Here is a 26318-nt window from a genome sequence, read left to right on the forward strand (position 1 = left end):
ACCACTGTCGCTACACGGAACTGAGTCAGTGTATAGTTATACTGTACATTTCAATTGTCTTGATCATGATCGCGAAACGACGACTATACCTAACAGGCATAGATACGTAATCTAAATTACTAGGAAGTTTGCATATGTTTACTTCCACGACAGGGTTTCAATAAATACGTATTGTATAGCTTGGGCACGGCGTTTCAGTACACGGTCAGAAAACTCCGCTGCGACGTGTTTAGGCGCCACCTACGGATACGGTACAACTAGTTTGGTAATAAAAAAAAGGTGCAGCCAGCCCCTCCCCTTTTAATTAAGCAAACCAATAATACACTAAATTTTAGAGACCTGGGCCCTCATGCGCGGCAACTGCCGTCATACATCCACACACGCTATACGATCTAGTAAACAGACAGATAAACAGACAGACAGGTTATTTTATTGTTACAGATTCTCTACATGTACACGTCCTAAACTTCTCTAATGAACCAGTCCCTTCACAGCGAAATACTTAAAATATTAGTGGACTTCGATCTGTACATTAATTAAAGTCATAAAGCTTGTCCATGTCATTCTTTGTTACACAGACAGACAGACAGACGTTAATTCCTAGTGCACTTACTACAGCTACATACTTTGTATACATTTCCGTCATATTATGAACATTCCAATCCGGGGAATGACGAGGGCGGAGAGAGACTGGGTTGAGTCTATTTTCAGATGTTGTATCAAAGACAGACCAGATACGGCCGCAGAGTCAAGTTTGTTGTTCCACTGTTGGACCAGAACCGCCAGCACCTACTGAGAATGCTTGGAATGCAGCAGCTACTGAGAATGCTTGTAATGCTACTGGCACGGATGATGACAGTAGGAAGGCCTGTGTTTCCACTAATATCAGCAATCTGAGGCTCTCTGGTATCCCAATGGCGGGCTTTGAGGTGTACCCATGATGATGATGCCTGATGGGTGTAGTCTGCCAGCATACCAGTGGGAATGGTTTATTGAAATATCTGATGACCAACGCTGGATGAAAGTGAGTGAGGGTTTGAGTTTCATTCCCGAGTCTGAGCATGTGGGTCGGAAGATCAAGGTCAAGTGTGTTCCATGTGCTGGGCAGGAAGATGGGCCTCGTGAAGTGATCAGTGAATATGCTATTGCCGAAGGTCCCAAATATGGGGGCATGAGCCAACGCCATCACACCACCGCTGACTTTCTTCAGTCACGTGATCAGCTCCGAATCATCACCTATAACATTCTGTTTGATGCATACCTTCGTAGAGATAGTCCTGCCGACTACAGGTACTGTGCCACTCATGTCTTGGAGGAGAGCTTCCGTCAGCAATTAGTTCTCAAAGAAGTGAAGCGTTACCATGGTGACATTTTGTGTTTCCAGGAGGTTGGACCAAATGTCTACACCACCTACCTTCAACCGGCATTAAATGCTGCTGGATATGAAGGAGTGTTCACTTCAAAACCCAACGAGTTTAGAGAAGGTCTTGCCATGTTTTATCGAACTGATAAAATTCAACTCAAACAGTCGTCAATCATTATTATGAAGGATGTCTTGATCAGTGACAATGCATTTAGTAGTTTGCGTGTTATCTTACAAAGGCACTTTCCGGATGTGTTCCAGTTGGTGTGCAGTCTAGATCACGTGTGTCAAGTAGTGATCTTTAGCAATGGAGCAAGATCATTCATGGTTCTTAATACGCATCTCTATTGGACAGTTGATTTCGAATTTGTCCCACTCATTCAAGTGTATATCATATTTCACTGCATTGACCTCATGCGGAAAGAACTCGGATTAGAAGGTGCAGGTATAGTATTCGCTGGTGACCTCAACAACCAACCCAATTCAGACACGTACCGATATATCAATGAAGGTAAATTTCAACTCGGAAAAGGCACCAAGGATCAAATTCATCTGCATCATTCTCTACGTTTGACCAATGCGACTGGCACCCCTCTCTACTCATGTGTTCTGGATCACACTCAGTTCCTTTTAGACTACGTCTATGTCAACAGTTATTTTTCTGTCTTGCAGTGCATCCCTTTGCCTACTGAAGAAGAGCTAGAGCAAGATGGCAAATTTGTTTTGCCTTCGTCTCGTTTCGGTTCTGATCATTTGGCCATTGGTGTTGATGTAGAGATGGTGTAAACATTTGACATGCAGTTGACTATATTGACAGGTAGGATACTTGGCTGTTTTAAGTAAGATTCATCTGGTTTATTTACTGTATGACTTCAATATTTGGTATGTACGCGTAAAATTCATTCATGTGTTATTCTTAATATATTGATATTACTTGTGCACACTCATCTTGGGGCTCTGGAGCTGTGCCTGAAAACTAACCAGTCAGTTTTAGTACGTAATTAAAAAAGTACAAAAACATTTTTAAAAAATGAGAAACACGTAGAGTTTTCGTAGGAAAAAGAATAGAAACAAGATCATGTGTGCTGTGACATCTTTCATGAATTCACTCATACAGACTGAGCAATACATCATCCCTACATTGCACCATTTAAGGTTTAAAACACATAATATATATCAACTTTCCAGAGATAGTTTAAACGCCTGACAGCCTGGTCACTCGGCAATTTAGCACCAAACAGGTACTAATTACTGCAGTACAAGTTCATTGTCCGAAACTGTATCTAGAGTGTAACTTGTACAACTTGCGCCACGCTCTCAAATTATTGCAACAGTTTTACTACTTAGCAATATTTGGTGGATGCAATAAACTAAATTTCTGCATTTCAATCCCATCATATCTAGAGCAAAAATAAGAAGTGCCAATGCAAATGGGACATCCAAAGACCCCACATCAAGCGGAGTGGTAGCAAACTCGTATCACACGGCATGGCTTTAGGTTTTTAGTACGTACTAAACTAACTGTTTTTTAGTTGCAACTGAAATCTGTTTACCTGAATCGTTGAGATTGCTACCGATCCATCATCTTCGAGAGGAATGTCAAGTTCTCGGTCTGTTCTCTGCACTCGTACATAGCGGGCACTCGTTCGTTCCATATTCACGACTAATTCAGAGAGTGTACTGCTAGACAGCCGTCCACGTGTTTTAGGTGTTGTCCACGCCTCCGTAACTATGCGTTATATATCCTAGTTAGAGGTAAAATATTTTTGAATTTATATAATGCAATAGCTTAGTTAATTTCAATTTGCAAACACTTTGCAGTTAGTTTCTTAATTAGTTGGACCACGACATGGCCGGGCCATCCGATCGTTAGCTACCTAAACAAAATATGTGAACTTCGAGATACATTTTTGAATATACTTTACTGTACAGTATACTGCATTGACTACGACGAAATGCCAGTCATGCACTATCAGACATATAATTTTGTACATAATTCATAATCTCTAAAAAAAATGTCAACACCCAAAGAGTCACTGTCTCTTAATGGGTTAAATCGCTGTTGTATGTCTTCTACTAGTTCATGAGACAAACGGACGTCAACAGATGGAACAACAACATCATTGCTTGTCTGTAAGACTTGAGGGAGTGGTCCATAAGGATCTATGCCGTAGACTGCTAGTTCTTCCTACACAAATACATTTTAAAGATAGTTGCAGTGGAATGAAACTGGAACTATATATAAATACGAGACTTATAGGAGTCATTGGTTCGCTAACGTCAACACTTTGGTCTTGTATTTGCCCTCTTATCCACAGCTGAATTGGACTTTGATTATGTTCTGTACGCAGTTTGTGCTCAGCGTAAGCGTTGGCATATATACGGAGACTACTGTTTACGCGTGCAAGAAAGACGTTGTGCAAACAGTACAAATGGGTATGGTCAGAAGCGTTGAGGAGTCCATCGTCTTCCATAGCATAGAACAGATTATAGTACAGGCCTGTGCATCCTTGAAATAGATCTCTCCAAAAACGTTCTATTCTTGTGTTGTGCACGCTCTTTCCGGTAATGACACTACCTCGACCAGGACCTCTGTTCCTGTGTGTCAACATAAACTGCGCGACCTTTTCGTTCTCTCCACCATGATCACATCTGACACGTGATGGCAAACCAAACTGATTTGTAGCTCCTAGAAAAGCCTCTAGTACAGTGTCTGCACGGTTGTTATTAGAACATGTCAGATAAACGGGTAGTCGGCTAAATCCGTCAATGCCTCCATGAATTACAAGTCGCCATCTTTATAACAATAATACAGTTATAAATAGAGTAATATATATATATACATACAATAAATATGCTATATCTACCTTATCAGTTTGTGGTTGCCGTCGATATGCCACAGTGCGTTCGGACGAGGCACACGGTATTTCCTCCTCATAATAGCTAAATGGCGGCGAATAGCTACTCCAACAGGATCGGTTCTGTGAAGAGACTCGCGCAGTCTTCTTCTCTGGACTTTGAGACCTCTGGCAACAAGATGGCCTTCTAGTAGTTTCTCACCGTAATTAGGAAAGTAGTTCTGAATGCTTCGTACAACGTCGTCAAACTTTTCATCACCTATATTGGAGAATGTTCTTGGCCCTGTAAGCCCAAACTGAGATATTCTTCTGTGAACAGTACTCCTAGAAATTCTAAGCATTTTCGCGATGTCGACGACTGAAAATCCATGGTCAAGAAAATACTGCAATTGCTCTTCTGCCAGTTCAAATTTAGGACGACCTCTACCAGATGTCGTTCTTTCCAGTAAGAAACTGTCTCTATCTACGTCCTCTCTGACGCGAAGAGACACAATTACGGGCAACAACGTGTCTATTGCGTCTTGCGGAAAACCTAATGCCAAGAAGTTAGAAAAGATTCCTTCACCTCTTTGCCGTAAAGAATCTCCGTAGTTCCAATCTCCTGATGAGTAATTGGCAACAACGTCTTGCAAGAAAGAGAGACAGTCGACCATCAAGCTGCCTGTGGTGTCCATCATAGTACATGTGCATAAATTGATGTTGATATCAGCAAGCTCTCTTAGTCAAGGCGGTTGATATCAGCAAGCTCTCTTAGTTAGGGCGGTTGATATCAGCACGCTCTCTTTTAAGGCGGTTGATATCAGCAAGCTCTCTTTAAGGCGGTTGATATCAGCAAGCTCTCTTAGTTAGGGCGGTTGATATCAGCACGCTCTCTTTAAGGCGGTTGATATCAGCAAGCTCTCTTAGAAGAAGCGCTATTTTGGCTTCCTCTTGTAAACTGCTCACGCTCTACAGTATGCTCCTGCTCTCACTGAACGGTATTTTTGCGACAGTCGGCGTTCCATACAGTCCAGAGTAGAGTTCTGGCGTTTCGCGCGCACTCTGGTCTGGAAGTTCGAGGCATCAATAGGTACACGCCCTACAGATGTTCAGATTATCCGGGACATCTCGCGAACTTAACTTCCCCGGTAGTTTGGTAGACTGATAAGTAGAGGCTCCGTCATTTTATCAACGGTCATAACATTCTGTGATGTCAGGCAGCCTTTCTGCGTCTATAGCTACCGTTCTGGAGGATGATCTTTCATCTTCAGATGTTGTATCACAAACAGACCAGACACGGAGTCGTGGTTGTCATTCTTATGTTGCACCAGAACGGCCAGCACCAACTAAGAATGCTTGTAATGCTACTGGCACGGATGACGACAGTAGGAAAGCCTGTGTTTCCACTAATATCAGCAATCTGAGGCTCTCTGGTATCCCAATGGCGGGCTTTGAGGTAATACCCATAATGACACCTGGTGGGTGTAGTCTGCCAGCATACCAGTGGGAATGGTTTGTTGAAATATCTGATGATCAACGCTGGATGAAAGTGAGTGAGGGTTTGACTTTCATTCCCGAGTCTGAGCACGTGGGTCGGAAGATCAAGGTCAAGTGTGTTCCATGTGCTGGGCAGGAAGATGGGCCTCGTGAAGTGATCAGTGAATATGCTATTGCCGAAGGTCCCAAATATGGGGGCATGAGCCAACGCCATCACACCACCGCTGACTTTCTTCAGTCACGTGATCAGCTCCGAATCATCACCTATAACATTCTGTTTGATGCATACCTTCGTAGAGATAGTCCTGCCGACTACAGGTACTGTGCCACTCATGTCTTGGAGGAGAGCTTCCGTCAGCAATTAGTTCTCAAAGAAGTGAAGCGTTACCATGGTGACATTTTGTGTTTCCAGGAGGTTGGACCAAATGTCTACACCACCTACCTTCAACCGGCATTAAATGCTGCTGGATATGAAGGAGTGTTCACTTCAAAACCCAACGAGTTTAGAGAAGGTCTTGCCATGTTTTATCGAACTGATAAAATTCAACTCAAACAGTCGTCAATCATTATTATGAAGGATGTCTTGATCAGTGACAATGCATTTAGTAGTTTGCGTGTTATCTTACAAAGGCACTTTGCGGATGTGTTCCAGTTGGTGTGCAGTCTAGATCACGTGTGTCAAGTAGTGATCTTTAGCAATGGAGCAAGATCATTCATGGTTCTTAATACGCATCTCTATTGGACAGTTGATTTCGAATTTGTCCCACTCATTCAAGTGTATATCATATTTCACTGCATTGACCTCATGCGGAAAGAACTCGGATTAGAAGGTGCAGGTATAGTATTCGCTGGTGACCTCAACAACCAACCCAATTCAGACACGTACCGATATATCAATGAAGGTAAATTTCAACTCGGAAAAGGCACCAAGGATCAAATTCATCTGCATCATTCTCTACGTTTGACCAATGCGACTGGCACCCCTCGCTACTCATGTGTTCTGGATCACACTCAGTTCCTTTTAGACTACGTCTATGTCAACAGTTATTTTTCTGTCTTGCAGTGCATCCCTTTGCCTACTGAAGAAGAGCTAGAGCAAGATGGCAAATTTGTTTTGCCTTCGTCTCGTTTCGGTTCTGATCATTTGGCCATTGGTGTTGATGTAGAGATGGTGTAAACATTTGACATGCAGTTGACTATATTGACAGGTAGGATACTTGGCTGTTTTAAGTAAGATTCATCTGGTTTATTTACTGTATGACTTCAATATTTGGTATGTACGCGTAAAATTCATTCATGTGTTATTCTTAATATATTGATATTACTTGTGCACACTCATGTTGGGGCTCTGGAGCTGTGCCTGAAAACTAACCAGTCAGTTGAGTAAAATTTTGCGCTTTTGCTACAAAACCACTGTTTGCACCTAAATGATAATGACATTCAGAGATGATCAGACAATTAACTGAGATGAGTAGCAATTTACAAGTACATGATTTAAGCAAGTCACTTAGACCTCCAGAGCTAGCTGCTAGTCTGCCATTTCAGATGTTCCCAATTTCCATCTAAGCATCAATGTAACTTTTCTCAGAGCAGGTTGAGCATGTGGAAGTTCCATATTAAGCCGATCGACTACATTAGCCAAAGCCTGAAGACGTTCATCTTGACGAGAACCTTCAGCCTGTAGGTCCTCTTTTGTCTTACACAATCTCGTATATCGACCGTCCTTCACCTGTTGAAGGTACTTCACCTTCTGCTGATCAGCAACCAATTCCGCAAACATTCTCTGCTTAGTCTAGCAGTATATGCAAACAGTCAGTCTTAATTAGACAACCGTCAACTTGATTTGCTGTTTCATGGGCCAATTGCAAGCTGTTTTAGGGTGGGTCGGTCGGCTTGTAAAAATTGGAAAAAGAATTGCTCATGTACATTCGATGTGACACACGCACCATGCACATAGCGACAACCTTGTCCTTGACACAAGTCGTAGCAGCTGTACACATAGAGTAAACTTTCTGCAGCAAGTCACCACACAAAGCTTCCCGTTTACACTTGACTACCTTGGGCAACACTAAAACCTTCCCACCCTGTTTGATGGCGACGCTTGGTCAAGCAAACGCACAAGAAGCATGTGCTTGAGAAATGCGCATGCGTCATCTAAGCCACATGACTTAATGACGTAATTTTTATTTTTTGTTGGCAACAAGATTCTAGGTCTGTCGGGCCCGTGAAACAACAAATCAAGTTGACGTGGCCTTATCATAGAGTACATGCAACATACAATATCGTTTTCACGTGTACAAAAACAGAGACAGACAAACAGACAGACACACAGACAAACAGAAAAACAAACAAACAGATAAGCAGTCAGACAAACAGCCAGACAGATGCACAGACAAACACACGGTAAGACAGACAAACAGAGTGAGTGGACTTGAGCAAGTCACTACCATGGCATTCCCCAATGCCTCCTCAGCTAAATGTTAGCAAATAGAGACATTTGGCAAAAAAGTGGCTGAACTAAGCCTTAAAACTAATAGTGCAACAAAATGTCATCAAATTTAATTGGTTACTTGCCTCTTGGAGTTGTTCAATCTCAGCATCAAATGACTCTATTTCCGACCTCAAAGGTTGCAATGAACTTTGCTTGCTTTCCAGCTGTTGTGACATGTTCTGCTGGGCAAGTGCCAATTCCTTCATGTCCTGATCACAGATAGCAGAGTCGTGAGAAATCTGTTTGATCTTCCTTTTTAGTTCTGATATTGCTTTTCTAAACTGAGCTTGAGTTTGGTCTTTCCTGCCCATCTTCACCTGTGCCTCACCACTAAGCAAAGCATAATTAAGAAATTACCAAAAACAAGAAAATATTTTTAGACAGACAGTGAGACACATAGGAATGTTTAAACATACACAAAGTTAGCATGACACTTTACAGCACAACTACAGTTGACAAACACCGACAAATAGACAGACACACAAACCCAACAGAACATCTGCAGAGTCAGTAATCTGTTGCTCATTACATAAAAACTTATTTTTCTGTTAATCACATAAATAACGTATGTTAATTTAATAATCCACAACCAGTTTGCTCAGCTTGTGAACAAAATTGTTATAGAATGTAAAGCAAACAAACTAAACTGATAGCAAATTTCGTAAAGTGCTAACCGGTAAGTTATTGTTTCTCTTCGATACACAGCCTTCTCCATATCCTGTATCATTCGTTCCTGCTGACGCATCAGCTGGCCAAATCTGACCTGCCAAACAACACAATCTGAAACAATTTGCACATCAAGAAAGCCATCCTTAACACACACAACAATTTAATGGCCATGCATGGTGACTAAATTTTTTGAGATGGCGACTAATGGCAATTGTTAGCTGCCTGTGGCCAGTAAACACCAGAACCTGCTGTGGGAGACTTCACGCGTACAAAGAGCAAAGTGCTCTCCAAAGGGAAACAAATCTCTGTGGCCGTGTTGTATCACAAAGCAGTAGCACAAATATATGACAGAAAATGAGTAAGACGTCGGTGGTGCTTTGATGACACGTTTTAATTTGCACATGAACCTAATTCAAATGTATATCAAGCAGCTAAGGATCAAACAGCTGCAGCTTTCTTTGAACCAAAGTCTAAGAAAGTTCACCATTACCTGCATAAGAAGTCAGGACAAGCTCATTGTAGTTTATCTGGTATGCATAGCACATGCTTATAGTGTACACAGACAACATCACACTATATACAGCATCCATATCTGCACATCAAACCACGATGGTTGGTTACCAAAGAATGATAATTTTTTCACACTGTGACTGCAAATCATCCCAATGACCTCACAAAAAGTCCTTGTTAACTAACGATTTCGGAGTACGTGCTTGTTGCTACTGTGTAATCTCTACTTAGAAACTATGTGCTGTGAATCATGTTCGACTTTGATTACTAGAACCAATTTCTCACAGCTGGGAAGAAGGCAAGGCTGGCTGATAAATTCACTGGCTCATAGGCAATTGTGGTCTGTACAGTATTAGTGCAAACACAATACCTCCATACGATGAATTTCCGCTTTCATTCCCTTGATCTCTCCCTGTCCAGCATCTGAGTCTACTGCAGTTTTCATTTCTTTTGCCAGTTGTATCTTTCTCTCCCAAAGTAGTATTTGCTTTTCTGCTTCAAGCAATCCGTTTCTTCCTCTTTCTTTTTCTTCCTTTAGTTGTGACACTCTAGTTTGCATCTGAATGCAATCTAGTTCTGCTTCTTTGAGTGCATGAATGAAATCACTCTCCAGCAACAAGTTTCCTTGTTCCAACATCTCTTGTTGATTTCGATTTTTAGTGATCAGTTGGTTCAATTTGGTCATGTCGTTTTGTAGGATCCTAATGTTCCTTTCGACATCAGCCGTTTCCTTATTCTGGCCTTCAATTTCAGCTAAACGCCCAAAACAAGTGAGCAAACGTTATGGACATTGACGAAACCAAACACGAAACAAGACACATAGTTGATATACCGTATTTCTAGGCGTATAGTAGGGCATGGGCATTATTTTGATCCCATGCGTATACATGGTCGCAAAATGCTGTCATTTGGCTAGTCATAGGTTTGACACTTGAAGACAGGAATACCACAAATTCCTGCAATTATCCATTTGCAAGAGCAAAGATACTGGTATTCGTACAGCATCAGCATACATGGAGAAACTAAACACTACAAACGCAAACCAGAGTCATCGGTGTGAAGCCTGACAACAGCATCAGTATCAGGAATTGCAACGAAGAAATGAGTCTAGTGTTAAGAACTTTCACTCAACACTGACACCAGCTCATCAAACGCACACAGGCGGAGACAGATGTTCTGCAGACACCATTTTGTTTATTCATGCACACATCTTGGGCATACTTGGGCATGGGCGTTTTTGGGCTTAATAAAGTTCTGACCTGCTGCACATGGGCATACATACAGGCATGGGTGTTATTTCGGTATGTGCAATATTACAGGCAAATACAATATACTACAAATTTAAGATATCCTTCCTGCATGACTGCGTGCAATCTGTCTGTGTTCAATCCTTCCTATATGCATCTTTGAAAGCAATTGACAAACAATAAATATACTTGGTCATGCATTACTATTGTAGTACATTTATCTTCATTTGCAGAGAACACCGTCTGTAAGTAACATAAACAAAGTAACTCACTCACCATTCAACCTCATTTTCTTCTGCTCCAAAATTGTCAGTTTCTTTTTCAATTCCTGGACACTTGCATGTTGGTTTTGTGCCTCTTGTGTCTGTCTCACTAGCTCATTCTGTTGTCGAAGCCAAAACTGCTGAAGTCTACCACACTGTTCAATACTCTCTGAGATCTGCTTCTGTAGCGTCTGAATACGAAGCTCAAGAGGTCCCAGTTCTTCAGCCTATAATTGTACGTGACATAAAAATGACAAACGATCTACCAACAGTTATTTAAAAGTCATCTGAAAATTAATTAAGTAAATGAGCAGCTCTTACATGCAGCAACATGCAATACATCCCGATGCAAATGTATGAACAATTTTAAAGATTCAAGTGCGGTCAAGTCCTACACCATCCAGATAAGCAAAGTTCCACTGTCTTTGCTCATTTAATAACTGAAAATACTACCTTACAAAAACAATTTAAAATGGTTTGGATGTAAAATGATCAGCAAATGTTTATGCACATTAATTAACTGCTCACCCCATCTGTTCCACTAGTCAATTGATCAATCTTCTTGTTCATTTGATCAATCATTCCCTGCTTCCTCTCAATAACAGCATTTCTCTTTGTCACTTCATTCTCGCCTCGTGTTATCATCTTATTCAGCTGCTGTACTTCTTGATTTTGTTCATCCATCACTTGCTGCATGTTTTCCAGTCGAGCATTTGTACTGGAGATGCTCAACAGTTGACTGGATAGTTCATTCTCTACTTGAGCAACAGCTATTTCTGTCTCTATCACTTTCTTGTGTGTTTTCCGGGCTTCATGCTTTGTGTACTCTGATGCTTTGTCTAATGTCAGCTGAGTCATTGTTTTCTCTAGAATGGAATCTTCCAGTTGGTTTTTCTCCAACGTTTCTCGTTCTGTCTGCATTCTCAAAGATACCAAATTGTTCTGATTCAACGTGCGATCCTAATAAGAAAGTTGCAGTGAATAATACTGTTGAATGCTATGTGTAAGTAGGCTTTGCAAATTTTACATGACAATAAATGATTCAAAGATGTACACTGACTTGACCTCAATGACAAATTAGCTAGCACAAACAGTAACATGCACGCTGACAACAACAGAAAGACAGGCAACCAAAGAGCATACACATAATAAAAATCAGTGAAACATCGTATGCATGTGCACATGGACACACACACACACACACACACACACACACACACACACACACACACACACACACGTGCACAGACAAACACAGACACAAATGCACACACCACATGTATAACATGTACACACACGAGCAAGAGTAAGATCAGACAACCAAAACAATTTTTAGTACAGTAGTAGTGTGATTGTAAAGCATTAACCACAGACAGTCTGACTAACCAAAACCGAGATGGATAGAGAAATCATATCCACAATTAGAATAAAGACACAAGCAAACACATTTAAAAGACAAACACAACAAAACATAAAATATTTCTCACTGTTGTTGCTTTCATTAAGTCTTGCTCTGCTTCGTGCAAGATTCTCGTAAACTTTGAGTACTCAACACGCAATGCCTCTCTTCTACTTTCACAACCAACCATCTGGCGCTTGACAACAGACAAATCATTTCCCAACTTTCTGTATTGAATTGTCAATGTCTCATTCTTCTCCTGTTCTTTCAATATAGATCGCTTATAGCCATCAATCTCAGTAGACAGTGACTGAAGACGATCATTCTGTATACTAAGAGAAAATTCAACAAACAAATATTCAACATTACAAACAATATGCACAGTATTCTAGACAATGATAAAGAGAAGCATAAAGATTATGTTGCTAGTCACTAAAAAATTGTCAAAATGTTTAATATTGCTGTTGCTGTTAAAATGCCCAGTATAGCTGCTATGTTAAATTTATTTTTAATTTATTGCTATTTTAACGTGTTTCCTAGCTCAAGTAGTAACCCGTGTTTGCTTAGTAAGCCCTGAACTAGATCAGTTTGAATGACTCATGCTCGAATGATGTGCCTTGAATGTCAAAGACAAGTCTGTGACATCAGTCATGCATAGTTCTTAGCCTGTCACACAAGCACGTGATGTCAAATAATATATTTTAAATACAATAGTTAGTTTGTTTCAATATAATTCTGTTTACCGCACTGCTGTGTTCATTGCAGCTAACGCCTCATCTCTTCGTCTCATACCAATCACGCTGCTGTTCCATTGCTGAAGCAGTTGCTTCTGTTCCACAGCAAGAGCCTGTGGCAACAAAGAGCAGCAGAAACAATCAATAACGTTAGAACAACAAACAGACAAACTATGTCACTACACAATAAATTACTAGTATAGACACGTCGACATTAATCAATTAATGTACTATTGCCATTGTGTTATTTCTTACCTCCATTTCTGTCTGGGCTTCCGTTAGAGCATCCTGTGTTGCTCTGTATTCTTCCTGTTGTGCTTTAGTCTGGGCTTCATATGTAGCAATCTGCTCATGCAGTCGTCTCACATTGTCAGTCAACCGATCCACATACAAGTCCTACAGTACACAATAAAACTGACAAATAGTTCTTGATAATCATTTAATCTCATTACTTGCAACTTTTTTGATCTTTCTGCACCAGTCACTTCCAATTCAGCCTTCTCAGCATGTCGTTTCTTCAATGCAATTTCCATTTCTGTGTCTGTCTTGGCAGAGTTGATGTAATTGAGACGATCAGTCAACTTCTCCACTTCTGCCCTCAGACCATCAGCTAAAAGAAAACAAATTTGTCTATCATACTAGTAGACATTAAACAAAAGACCACTGCATATGAGCTAATGGCAATGTGGACAAGTACTGTAACTACATGTGTGCGTGCATGCGTGTCCAGGCTCCAGGAGATTGCTTAGCACGGCCCATAGCTCCTGTGTAGTGCACAGGAACCCAGCCATCTGGCTGGGGGCATAACTGTAACGAACGGCAGCTCCTTATCCATTTGCCGTGTGTGTGTGCGTGTGTGTGTGTGTGTGTGTGTGTGTGTGTGTGTGTGTGTGAGAGAGAGAGAGAGAGAGAGCGAGCGTTTTACATGCAGCATATTCAACACACTTCAACTCACAGGTGTCAGTCACAACTCACTTCGTTGCCGTTTGTCCTTCAAGTCCCCTTGAGCTTTACGAAAAATGCTCTTTGTTTCTTTCAGTTTCTGCTCACATTGCTCCCTCATACTTCGCATCTCCCTGTGCCTGTCATGTTCTGCCTCTAAGTCAGCCTGCTGCTTTGCAAGTTGCTGCTGAAGACGGTAAAGATCCACAGCAACAGCTTCTCGTCTGTCTTGCTTTGCTTTCAACGCCATTGTCTGTGGAAAACCAAAACAACAATTGCAAAACATATAGTCAACTAACACAACAAATAAAAAACATAATTTGTTAATGATCTTGATATATTCTAAGGGTTATAACTAAAGTTCAAAGAAGAGTTATATATTAAATACTTACACATAAAAGATAAAGAAAGTGGGAAGACCTGAGAGCGGAGAGCTGCAAACATCTCTCAGGTTCACCACAACAGTCCAGACAGTTTCTTAAAAATCATACTTGCAATATAACAATTTGTTGTTCAACAGACAAGTGCTTCCTCCAGTAATCTATGAATTTTGCTGAGTCTGTCATCTTTATTTATTAAAATGCAAATTCTGATAACCTTTCTATCACTAATTTCTATAGTTCAAACTACACGATTTCAATTTAATGTCTGTCTGTCTGTCTGTCAATACATATATTTTCAAACACATTGAACTATTATACATCAACTAAAAATCACTAAAGTAAAGTCCAACTACACACCAATTACAAGCTCCCAAAGTCTTCAAATTACAGCTGCACACACAAGAAAGAGTACTAGTTAATAGAAAGTAGAAGTCAAGAGTCCAATAGTGGGAAACAGGTAGAAACGTGATGATTACAATCTCCACAGAAGACGCACTAGACCACAACATGGACAAGGTTAGGCTGTGATAATCCAATGGAACCAAAGCCATCAGAGAAAAGGTTGAAGACTGACAAAAGCAAATGGAGATGATGAGGATGACAACAGTACTCATATGTCTGAGTGTCAGTTTGTCTGTCTATCTGTCTGTCTGTCTTTCTGTCTTTTAATTAAAATTACAATAACAAAAACCAACAATTCAGACTCAGTTATAAACTAATCCGTTACTTAATAAGTTAATAATAAGTTAATAATAAGTTAAATAATCAATATAAACCACCAACGTTAATTAAAAACAAAAACGAAACCAACATCAAAGCAAACAACTAACAACAACAACAACAACCACACCTTTTCTCTCAACTCCAATGCAAGTCGCTCATCCCGCCTTGTCAGTTGGTCAGCAAGAGCAGCTTGAACGCGCTCCAAAAGCGGCTATACAAAATAAAACATAACCAACCAACGTCGTAACAATCACTTAACGACAATCCCTCTCACATGGTCTGACGGTAACACATACAACTCATTTTCTCCCTCAAGATCCTCGTCCGAGTCCAACGAAATACCCGGGTCGGTCTCCTCTTCGTTTCTGTCCTCCAGAGCATCAAAGGTGACGGGATGCGTCGTCAGATGGACAGTATCTTCGTCCACTACCCTTCTATGTCCCGATTCTGTGGGGCTGGTGGCATCTTCAACGTCTGCATCTCCGGCAGCTGCTTCTGCGTGTTGTGGTGACGTGTTCTCACCACTGTCAGCTGGATCCTCTTCTTTGTGTCTGGATCGGTACTGCCGTAACGCTTTGACAGTAATCTGGCTCACGGCTTCGGCTACTGACGGTCTGTTACCGTCTGACATGTTGACATCCGGGATTGCAAACAACAATGCCGTGTCATGGCAACACATTACGATACAACCGCGAAAGCAGATCACGTGAGCACCTCAATCAAGGGTGTTTGGCTGTTCTGTATACTAGCCTTACGCTACAAGACTGTGTGGTACGCGGCAACGACAGAGAGAAAGTCGACAGCTAATCACAAGTTAGAAAATTTCTAGCCAAATAAGTTCAATCCCAAATTAGAACCAAAATTAGAAAGTTATTGTAAGAGCCTTTGCTATAACCTTAGCTCTTAATTAAATACAACAAAACACTGCATGCAGCATTTGTGACGTCAAAATGTCAGGTGGACACCATAAAACAAGTTTGTCTGTATCACTGCTTATTACATTAATATCTAACTGCATTCAATAGTGATAGAATTAGCTACTGAATGCAAATTTAAGCAAGAAAATATATTGTCAATTGTACATGACTGAAGAAAGTGTCTGTACAAGTACAGTTCGTTAAAACTACAACATAACAATCGAGTCCCCCGAATACCAACACTATGCTACATACGTATATGTTTTCCTGCACAAAAACACACAAATTACTGAGATGGCAGTAAATATCACCAACAACAACACCACCACATATTAGACCCATCACCTACCTGTCTTCTTGGCTACGAGCCAAGTATTCTCGTTCTATTAATCCTTCAATTCGCTTCTTGATAATAACCGGATTCGGCATGAAGCGAGCCTTCAGTTGCTGAATACACTAGTAGACAAAGATTTTTTTAATAAATTTCAAACAGTGCATATATTGACAGGTAATGATGTGATCTATATCTGTATGCCACTGTTGCGTGTTCTCACCTGACTAACAAGATCGTTGTGTAACATTTTCTTACGAGCTTTCATTATACGAACCACACAAGCTTCAATCGTGACTCACAAGTAAAGGCAATAAGCAAAGCAGAAAATAGCACGCACAAACAACAGTTACAAACACGGGCACGTGTGGATATTCGTGTTTCCTGTCATCATCCACTTTCTGTCTTGTTTCTTTCCGTTCAGGCTCTGATTCTCCCCTCGTTGTCACTGCGATGCAAGTACAATGTTAGTTGCAACACAATGACGACTGTATGCTAAAAACGGCACTTCAACACACAATCAAAATCATGTTCAACTTACAAGCAGTACAGACAACGATGCTACATGTATAGGCGGCAAAAACACACAAGAGAATGAATGGTTACCGTTAGTGTAAGACAAGCTTATAATATTGACATAAACCCAACACCCTTGAGTCTTGTAGCAAGCATAATCAGTTGTTCTCATGCCCCCAAACAGTGCGCTCATAAACCAACGTAAAGTGTCTCCATACGAGTATAGTACACAAATGTAAACAATTGGTGAGGTCAACCTTAGCGTACAGTAATATTAATTAATTAACCACTCTTCACAGATCATACGGCTTCGGGGCATAGCTAGATCCAAAGTCAGCTGCTTTGGACAGCAGAGATATGGTACAGCAAAGGTATACCTCACTTTTCAACATTAGTCACTGATCAAATAACCTCACATAGAAGACTAGCGAGTGCTAGCCATAAACCGCTCCATCATGAGTAAACATTAAGTGTACTGTACCTGTACAGTACATTAACTGAAGTTCCCGAGTACAAAAATACCACACAACTTGAGATCAGAGATTGGCGAATACTCTGATAAAGAAATGGACTACGCCCCTTTGCCAGCTGCTTTGTTTGCAACTTTTGTGTATGCTTGGATATGTCTCTGGACTTACAGTAGCACTATGCACCATCACATGTTTGCCAGCATGTTTGCAATGTTACACAGTAGTAACTATTAACTCAATTGACCATCAATCAACTTCACTCTCAAGTTGCTCACCTGCTTGCACCTTCACTCGATACAACTTCGACTGAAATCCATCATTGGCTAGAAACGAATGTGAAGCCTCTACAAAATAAATGTTTCTTGATGAGTGAACCCAATATAACCTTCAATAGCTGCTGTCACATCACCTATTTCTCTCGACTTGGGATTCTTGATCAAAATCCTCTGTGCTGGCTTACCGCATGCCAATGATTGTAGAGCCCTATGAAGATCTTTCTCAGGTATAGATGTCTCCTGAAGCAGAGCCTGCAGACAACCACATCATTTAGGATAGACAAAACGACATACAACGAATACAAACATTTGTTACCTCAAAAGTCCATTCAGCTCGATTGTTGAACAACATGAGTACACACATCTGATATGTAGAGACTTGAAGAACATGTCTCTTCAAACTTGAAGACATAGCAGAAGCTCCTTCAGTAGCCTAAGGAAACGCATTTTACAAATGCATTTACTCATACATGCATGCCAGCACACGCACACACGCACACACACACACACACACACACACACACACACACACACACACACACACACACACACACACACACAATTACTACTTTTTCTATTGCTGCTTTGCTTGGATAGAATTGAGTATGAAGATCAGCTGAACCCTAACAATCCCAAGTTCATTCCAGGCATATACATTTTACTCGACAAAAGTTTACCATCTGGGGCTGCAAAGTGAGTTGCCGTCCACTGTGACAATTCAAATAGAATCTAGAATGACATGATCAAATCAGTCACATCAGAAGTCTTTCAACAAAATACTTCAAAAGATTTCGCAAAGATATAAATTCTTTTGACAGTTTATCTAACTAACCAAAGTCAATCTCAAACAACACACACTGCCTATAAACTACCTTCAATACAGCGTTCCTTGTCATGACCAACACATATTCCTGACCATCCAACTGGTTGTTGACTAACCTTCTCAATTGCACGTAATCTAGTTAGTCTGGAAACATGTTTACTGCACAAATGGGCAAACCCTGTAACTACTAACAATACCAAGACATAGAATATGCAGTTTTCTAACTGTCTAATGCCAACCCTTAGTACTCAAATAACACAACTGCAACCAAACATATCTAAATCAACTACATTTCCCAATTATGACAATAATTGATACATCGATCCTAGTCACGAGCTCTAAAAACCCACGCAGGTAATCATAAATCTGCATGTAAATTATGTGTGTACATGTTTAGGCACTGCACACAAAGAGTCCTTCCACATCCATGTCCATCTTGAGATGTGTTCACCACCTCTTAGTATAATCCTTGACATTCTACTATGACTACTTACGAAATTCAAAGCAGCATAACACCTGGCTGCACCTAAACTCAAACGCCTTCAAAACTGTATGTTGTCTGACTGGCAGTAAGACATACAATCAAACAAGAAAACTTAAAAAATCATCCAACAAGTCAAACACTGTTTGCTTGCCATTTCATCAAATCACAAACACATAGCCTAAATCAATGCTACCAACTGTTATAAAAGAAATTGTCACTGCACTTTCTGATTTTATGCTCAGCATGCACAACATTTGCACAAACAAACAAACAAAACAATTAACACCATCTGTGTTACACACTATCACAACCTCTCCCCTGTTTACCATATGCAACCAATAGCCTATAAACCTAACCTTTTGAAACACTCAAATGCTCTCATCGCAGAAGGAGGCACAAAGCACGTGGTCGCTTGAGCTTGTGTAGGCCAGTAACCCATTGTTAAAACACGTACAGACATATCAATGCCATCGAGTGTGTTCTATACAAACAACAAGTCTAGTCAGCAGAACAACGCCACGTAATCAACAAGAATGACAACAAACCCCTGTTTTAGAAAGATGAGTGCGGAAATCTCCCATGCTGCTGCTTGACAGTGTCATGTCTCTAAACATTCCTTCCAGCTTACTTGTAAACTGACAACCACATTCGGTCTATACATTTAGATTAAAAGGTCAACCAGAAATTACACTATTCAAAGATCAACTGATCACCTTCAGTTTTGATATCATATTCTGTTCAAAGTCGTCCGACATGCTTTTGTTAAGTAAGAGACGTTTTGCGAGATGTTGCTTGTAGTAGCGTTCAAACACATCCTGTGAGTTTAAAAAGCATCTAGAAACACGTGACCTAAAATTATAGCACGATAAATCACCTTTTCTTGTAGATATCTGAACAACACCATGCAGCGCTCCAAATCAATCTCAATGTCTTGCTCTCCTACCTAAAATAGAACACGCAAAAAATCAAAGATCAGCACAATGCAAACAAAACACATACTCAAAGCCAAGCGTACACCAAAGATACAGTTACAGTTCACAATCAGATTTAAAGTTTGCTCTTTTGTATTGCATTGTGTGTGTGTGCATGCGTATGAGTGCATGCATGCATGCGTGCGTGTGTGTGTGTGTGTGTGTGTGTGTGTGTGTGCATGCGCACGCATGCATACATAAGATAAACGGTACAAAACAATCCTTACTTACCGACTGTGGTCCTTTCTTCAATTTGCTGTCAATAAAAAGTGAAAGATATTCTGGAGACTTCGGATTTTGATTAACAAAATACTCAAAGTCCTACAAAACAACAGATATTGACTAAACAACAGCAATTATGTCAAACTGAGTGTCTTACTGAAGCTATAGCACGAGCAAATGTAAAATCTTTCTGGAATGGTTTCGACAAGAAACGACCATACTTCAACCTCAGATCCACTAAACTCTGTAAACTTTTCTGTTACAATACATGAAAAGTAGTCTCCAAAAAAGTCAATACCTGAATGAATGGGATAGCATTTTTTCCTCCGGCTGCTGCTTCTGTGTCATCTTCCTTGACAAGAGCCATTCCTACCTCTCTAAGGTGCTTGCTCATGCACGCAACCATTACAGACAGTCCATCAGGCACACGACTAAACAAACTGTATGCACACGCCAAGTCGGTCACTCGATCATGTCTCAACATGTGAACAATGCCCGAATTTTCCATCTGAACAAAACAAGACTTCCCAAAATACCATCCACCTTCCGCACAAGGTAGATTACAACACTTATCCAATGCACCATATGTTGTTATCTTAATGCACTATGTTCAATGTCTATTGTATTTATAAATGTGTAGCAATCTCCTAACCCTGCTTGCTACCCAATCTAAATCTATAAGTTTGCCTAAATTATGGCGACTAAAGAACATGGCTAGTAGCAAAGAGATTTGATGTAATTCAAGTCATCTTGTAGCTGTACATTAAAACATGAATAGGTAGGTACCTATGCAAATCATAGTTTGGCAAGTCGTTCAATATGGTATAAGACTCTCCTCAACTTGCTTGTGTTAACGCATTTATTATTATTTGGGGTTGTAGCTGCCTTTCATTGCGTATGAGCAAATTGTGCAAGCAAAGCAGTCAATGGAGGGGTTTGTTTCTATTCTTGATAACGTGCACAGTTCTGTTGATCTAGTTTACTAAGACCTACCACTTGCTACACTGTACATACTGTAACACTGGTTAACACTGCTTTTACAATGTGTGCTAATATTTGGTAAGTGTGAAACTTAGAAAAGAAAGTCAAAACATACCCAGCCAGCAACAAGTGCTGCACAGGGTCCTTAAATTCACTCTACACTGTATACATGTAATCCTTGCAGCTACTACAAGATTGTGCTTTCCTACACTATAATGTAATTTGATTGCATACTACAACAAGACTGTTGCTGTCTTCCCACTACTCTTGTTAATTAATTAAATAGATTTCATACAGTAATTCTACCTGTCCAACCCTCTCTTCAGTGTAGTTAACTCAACCATGCTACTGCCTTCCAGCACATATTTGTATAAAAGCGTTGACATGTATGTAAACATTGAAAGTGAGGTGGCAATGTACTTGAGTCTTTTCATGACATAAATAGCAACAGCAATAAAATGTTATCATTTGCTATGTGTTACACTCTGCTGATGAAGGCAAACCTTTTAATACTACACTTTGTACACAATGCACACAGTACACAGCCTACTGTAATAAATACATGATATAATAACACACATGACTAACCTCAACAATAGTATGAAGATGCTTGCTAATCAATTCGGTCTCGACTACACGAGTGACTGGCTCCTCTGTTGAAGGGTCCAAATAATGATGAGCTCTCTCGGCCTCTTCTTTAATCCGACCATCAACTTTACGAATATAGACAGATGCACTATTCTCAGCCAAAAGCTTTTGGCTTTCCATCTGCACACATTCATGATAAGAGCATCAAAAACATAATTAAAATATTGATTTTAAAGTTTAAGTTCACTACAGTCCCTCAATCTTTCTACTAGTACAGTTAACTACATATAATCAATAAATAATTATAACCAATTACAGTACATATTAGATTAAATTTCTGGCATTTAAATTACCTGATAAAATTCTGCAGTTTGCTTCAGAAAAGCTGCTTCAAAATCCTCTTCATATACACTTCGTGAGTTCTCCACGCTCAGAACCATTAGCATCTGGCATGCACTTTTCACTGCTGATTTAGCGACAACTTCGCCTTTCCTCTCACAAGCCACCATAGTCAATAGAGTTTGTGTTAGGTGTTCTCTGATCAAACCATGTCTCACTACCTTAGATGAAGAACCTCAATATTATGATTAAAGAATACAGCAGTAGTGCTTAACAGACCAATAAACTGAAAGATACATGAACAGGCTGACAAATGGACAACAGAAGATGCCTACTACTAATGACAACTAACCCACTGATCAGCGGTTTTCAACAATAATGAACAAACAAACAAAGAGACAGACAAACCAAGTACAGACAGACAAACCAAGCACAGAGACAGACAGACAGACAGACAGACTGATTATTTTATTGTTACAGATCCTCTACTTGTACACATCCTAAACTTCTATGATAAACCAGACAGACAGACAGACAGACAGACAGACAGACAGACAGACAGACAGACACACACACACACACACACACACCGACAGACAAACAAACAGACAGACAGACAGACAGACACAAACAGACAGACAAACAAACATATGCGAACAAACAGATAGATATACAGATACACAAACATATCAACATACTGACAAGCAGTAACATCAAGAAACTATGAATGAGCAGATGAGCACAAACAAACACAAAAGCAAATACATGAAAAAGGCAAAGTTGAGAGCCACCCTTAGACAAATAAACTAAAATTCACTATATAAACCCAAATAAAAACATTGTCTTTAACACCACATTAATAGCAACACAACCATACCTCATCTCGAAACAATATCAACCCCATGTCATAAACACTGTCTACACTGGCTTGCTGTACATAGACCCGATCCTAACAAACAAGCGGCTCAGTAACTAACTCCTCAATATGAGACCAACAGTTTCACTCTTACCATGTACATCAATATATCTCGAATCATAACCATGGCTGTTTGGTGATCAGCCCAAGCCATATTCAAAGCTTCAAGGAAGTTGTTATGCAATGCATCAAACATATCTTTTCTAACCTAAAACACAAAACAACAAGAAATTACGTACATGTTGAATAGCAAAAATTCAACTACAAAATCTGATATACACGACGCTTCCCAACTGCACTATAAGATGCCAGTTAACAAGTTCAATAAAGTCATTGACAATATTACATTTTAAAGTCAGGCTTTGTCATATGATAGATACTCTATTACAGTGAATGTGTTGGCAAAGAAATCTACACGTCACTGTGTTGTGTGCAGTAACTTATTAAAACACAAAGATGCGTCTCACAACAGAGTAGGAAGAGAAAGACCATTAAAGACTGATCCAGTCTGTACACAGTAGTACATACACTGCTTTTTGATCATGGATGTGCATTGCATGTAAGCTTGCTTACTTGTGCTGCTACACCGAATGTAAAAACCATAGTAACGTGCAGTTACCTTGTCACCATATGTAATGTAATCTATGTGTACACCACATTTTCACTTTTTCACTCACAAACCACATGTAAGCTACAGCATGTACGCGATACATGACCTCCTTACATACGACCTCGTTGCAGTGATATGGACAATAAGGAAGGGCAACACAAACAGTGCACATTCATATGCTTGTAAAACATTAAAAATATGAACACACCAACCACTCATGTGGGTCACAACTTATTGTGATGAATTAGTAAAATCACAATGTGTACTACTGACACAATATTGTCAATCTCATTTTATACAAAAATTTGTGTGTCAGTAAATTAAATTTGGCATAACAAAGATTTAGCACAAATATCAACAAATTTGATCTCGAGATGGGTGTAGCAAATTATTGGTCCTCAAGGGTAACATTCCCTAGTACCAACCTAATCAACTGATTGTTAAGTTAAATAGACAGATATTTCAAATGAATTACGACTTTAAATAAGAACAAGTACAACGACTGCTCGTGTGCTCTGACATGACCATTAATTAATAAAATAAAATAATATAATTTAAAAAGGTAGTTTAATCCTTGATTGAAATTTGGCTCTACAGACTACAGTAAGTTAATGCCAAGATATTACCTTGACAACCAGATGATCCCTGACAACCTCCTTCAATTCTTTATATAGCCGCTCACCCTGCTTATGAAGAACCATATTGTATGCATTTCTAAAACACCAAATACATCAGTTATCACAAGTTACATTGAAAAAACAGCACACTGACATTCTACACAAAATACTGAATCAATGTAAAAAGTTAATAATAATTTCAAATCTGCAATTTAATCTGCCTTAATTAAAGCAAAGGCGTCAGCCTATATCATTCTTGCCTTCTTGCAGATGCTGCAGCTAGGAACAACGCAGCAAACATACAACAATGATGACAACAAACTATTTCAATACAGTAGATCCTCGATTATCCAACCCCCTTTGGGCAAGCCACGGAGGAATAGGGTCGGATAAGTGAAAAGAACAGATAATCGAAGCGTCAGAGTTTCAACCGTACCTCAAAGTTCCAGTCTGCTCTTTTAGTGTCAGTATGTACAATTATTGGTATGAACTCTAGAACATGTACAATACGCTAGTGATAAAATGATTGCATGAAGACGTATTATGTGTATTATATATACACACACATATATATGCAAACTAAAATCACCAACCAGTTGAAACTAATCCTAGAAGCCTCTGTATCTTTCCTCGCCATTTCTACATGTTGTCACTGCGTTTGCGTAAAACGACCTTTTGACGTCATTTCCGCTTTGCAAATACGATCAGATTATCGAGGGTCTACTGTAGTGCAAAATCTTAAGCTCCCGTCACTGTTTGACAAGACACCGACCTACTAGGGGTGCATTCGATTTGCCCATTCCAACCATTCCGGAATAAAGAGAATAGTCCTTCAAAATCAGATACTCGCCCAACTCAAACCGCATAGAATGATGTGTGTGTTGTTCAAGTGTGTGACGCTTGGGCAGTAGTTCTGTACGTCTGTTGTCATGGCTGACGAGCTACTATGCACGTATGGTTTACGATTTGGTCAAAATGAACAGTTAATCCTTACATTCTCACACCTCTAGTAAAACCCATAAACCGAGTAAACTGGTCAACGAAGTGGTTTACTCAAAATAGTAAAACGATCATTCCAGAATGCAAATCGAACTACAAATCGAACGATTATTCCCACATTCCTAGTATTCTAGAATGGTTGGAATGGGCAAATCAAATGCACCTTTGTTGACGCCCATGGTCTAAACACAAGCAAATTCTGCTTCCTTATTAGACAATTTGCATGCATAATATGCATTCCTCTAACATGACAAACAAAGCAAGTTGTGTACCTCCTCTACAGTCACATGATTTCTACAAAGTCACTGGTGATCAAACCTCATAGCTTTAAATAACAAAGATAACACTATCTGGATAAATAAGATAACAAAGGTACATCATAAAATAGAAAGAACAACAAGGGCATGACCTACAAGAAGCAAGACTTATGTAAAACCAAAACCTATTTTTGCTCCCACTTGCCATATAGATGTAGCATACATTGTACAACCTAAGTGGGAAGTCTCCTATAGCAACTAACTTCTAGAAGGGATACTGTGGACTCAATAACATCACTACCCAACAAACTTGTAAAACAATTACAAATATCTTTCCAACAGCAAACCTCGATCCACAAATACATGTGCAACTACCCATCATACTAGCAGTTACCACTACGTGTATGCCTACAGGAAAGTGCAACCTCCTAGATTTCACAAACAAGGAAGTAACTACATGCAAGCCATCCTCATATGCCTATAAAACAGCATGTCTATAATAAAAGTTCTGAACCTGTATAGCTCCTCAAAGCTCAGTCCACTATTGTTCTTCTTCTGTATCTCTTGTATGGCATTCTTCAGCAGCTGCCAGATATCGTCTACATACTTCTCGTCCATGTTCATCTGGTGTCGAAACACAGACGTCACGGAATCACCACAAATACGACGTCACTCTAGTGAAATATCGAGAACGAAGAAAAAGCTCACCGGGAAAGCCCGAATGCGCATCTTCGATTCCTTCTTTCTACTGAAGTTCATCATGCCGTCACAACGAGGCGGAGACCAGTGAGTCTACCTAATGACACTAAAAGCGATTGCTACTGGCTGAAGCGACGGCTTGCCAGAAATAGATGCTAAGACTAGCTGACTAGTCGAACGTTTCCCCGGATAACCTAACCTATCACGTGATGACCACGTGACTTAGTAACTATGTTTACAGTTTA

General features: G+C 39.9%; 5 protein-coding genes across 7 annotated transcripts; 2 read left to right on the forward strand and 3 right to left on the reverse strand.

Moving 5' to 3' along the window:
* Nucleotides 1-937: 937 nt before the first annotated feature.
* Nucleotides 938-2304, forward strand: LOC134196842 (2',5'-phosphodiesterase 12-like). Its single transcript, XM_062666063.1, has one exon. The coding sequence runs from the start codon at nt 938-940 to the stop codon at nt 2147-2149; it is 1212 nt and encodes a 403-aa protein (XP_062522047.1). The 3' UTR covers nt 2150-2304.
* A 956-nt stretch (nt 2305-3260) lies between these two features.
* On the reverse strand, nt 3261-4954 carry LOC134196467 (uncharacterized). 3 transcript variants are annotated; one of them, XM_062665602.1, is made up of 3 exons: nt 4231-4954; nt 3643-4159; nt 3261-3551 (listed from the first exon to the last, which is right to left on the reverse strand). In XM_062665602.1, exons 1-3 carry the CDS (start codon nt 4896-4898, stop codon nt 3336-3338), a joined length of 1401 nt encoding a protein of 466 aa, XP_062521586.1. In that variant the 5' UTR covers nt 4899-4954; the 3' UTR covers nt 3261-3335. The 3 variants fall into 3 exon arrangements, with proteins under 3 accessions (XP_062521586.1, XP_062521585.1, XP_062521587.1); XM_062665601.1 differs by having other exon boundaries at nt 3613-4159; nt 4231-4953; XM_062665603.1 differs by having other exon boundaries at nt 3343-3551; nt 3618-4159.
* Nucleotides 4955-5349: 395 nt separating this feature from the next.
* Nucleotides 5350-7029, forward strand: LOC134196318 (2',5'-phosphodiesterase 12-like). Its single transcript, XM_062665417.1, has one exon. It carries the CDS (start codon nt 5411-5413, stop codon nt 6872-6874), a length of 1464 nt encoding a protein of 487 aa, XP_062521401.1. The 5' UTR covers nt 5350-5410; the 3' UTR covers nt 6875-7029.
* Nucleotides 7030-7136: 107 nt separating this feature from the next.
* Nucleotides 7137-15695, reverse strand: LOC134196317 (coiled-coil domain-containing protein 40-like). Its single transcript, XM_062665416.1, has 13 exons — nt 15333-15695; nt 15186-15269; nt 13986-14205; nt 13463-13620; nt 13266-13406; nt 13020-13123; nt 12365-12608; nt 11406-11837; nt 10891-11104; nt 9738-10120; nt 8863-8951; nt 8272-8518; nt 7137-7489 (listed from the first exon to the last, which is right to left on the reverse strand). Exons 1-13 carry the CDS (start codon nt 15687-15689, stop codon nt 7226-7228), a joined length of 2937 nt encoding a protein of 978 aa, XP_062521400.1. The 5' UTR covers nt 15690-15695; the 3' UTR covers nt 7137-7225.
* Nucleotides 15696-15996: 301 nt separating this feature from the next.
* LOC134196269 (cullin-3-B-like) lies at nt 15997-26252 on the reverse strand. The gene is made up of 23 exons (XM_062665362.1): nt 26083-26252; nt 25889-25998; nt 24128-24215; nt 22986-23099; nt 22853-22924; nt 21990-22196; nt 21637-21816; nt 20366-20575; nt 20225-20311; nt 20077-20166; nt 19749-19817; nt 19588-19689; nt 19420-19527; nt 19231-19355; nt 18245-18296; nt 18137-18190; nt 17884-18000; nt 17702-17819; nt 17568-17636; nt 16682-16754; nt 16530-16599; nt 16325-16431; nt 15997-16242 (listed from the first exon to the last, which is right to left on the reverse strand). Exons 1-23 carry the CDS (start codon nt 26134-26136, stop codon nt 16218-16220), a joined length of 2301 nt encoding a protein of 766 aa, XP_062521346.1. The 5' UTR covers nt 26137-26252; the 3' UTR covers nt 15997-16217.
* Between the last annotated feature and the right edge of the window lie 66 nt (nt 26253-26318).

The sequence above is a fragment of the Corticium candelabrum genome, chromosome 21 (assembly GCF_963422355.1).
Source record: "Corticium candelabrum chromosome 21, ooCorCand1.1, whole genome shotgun sequence".
NCBI lineage: Eukaryota > Metazoa > Porifera > Homoscleromorpha > Homosclerophorida > Plakinidae > Corticium > Corticium candelabrum.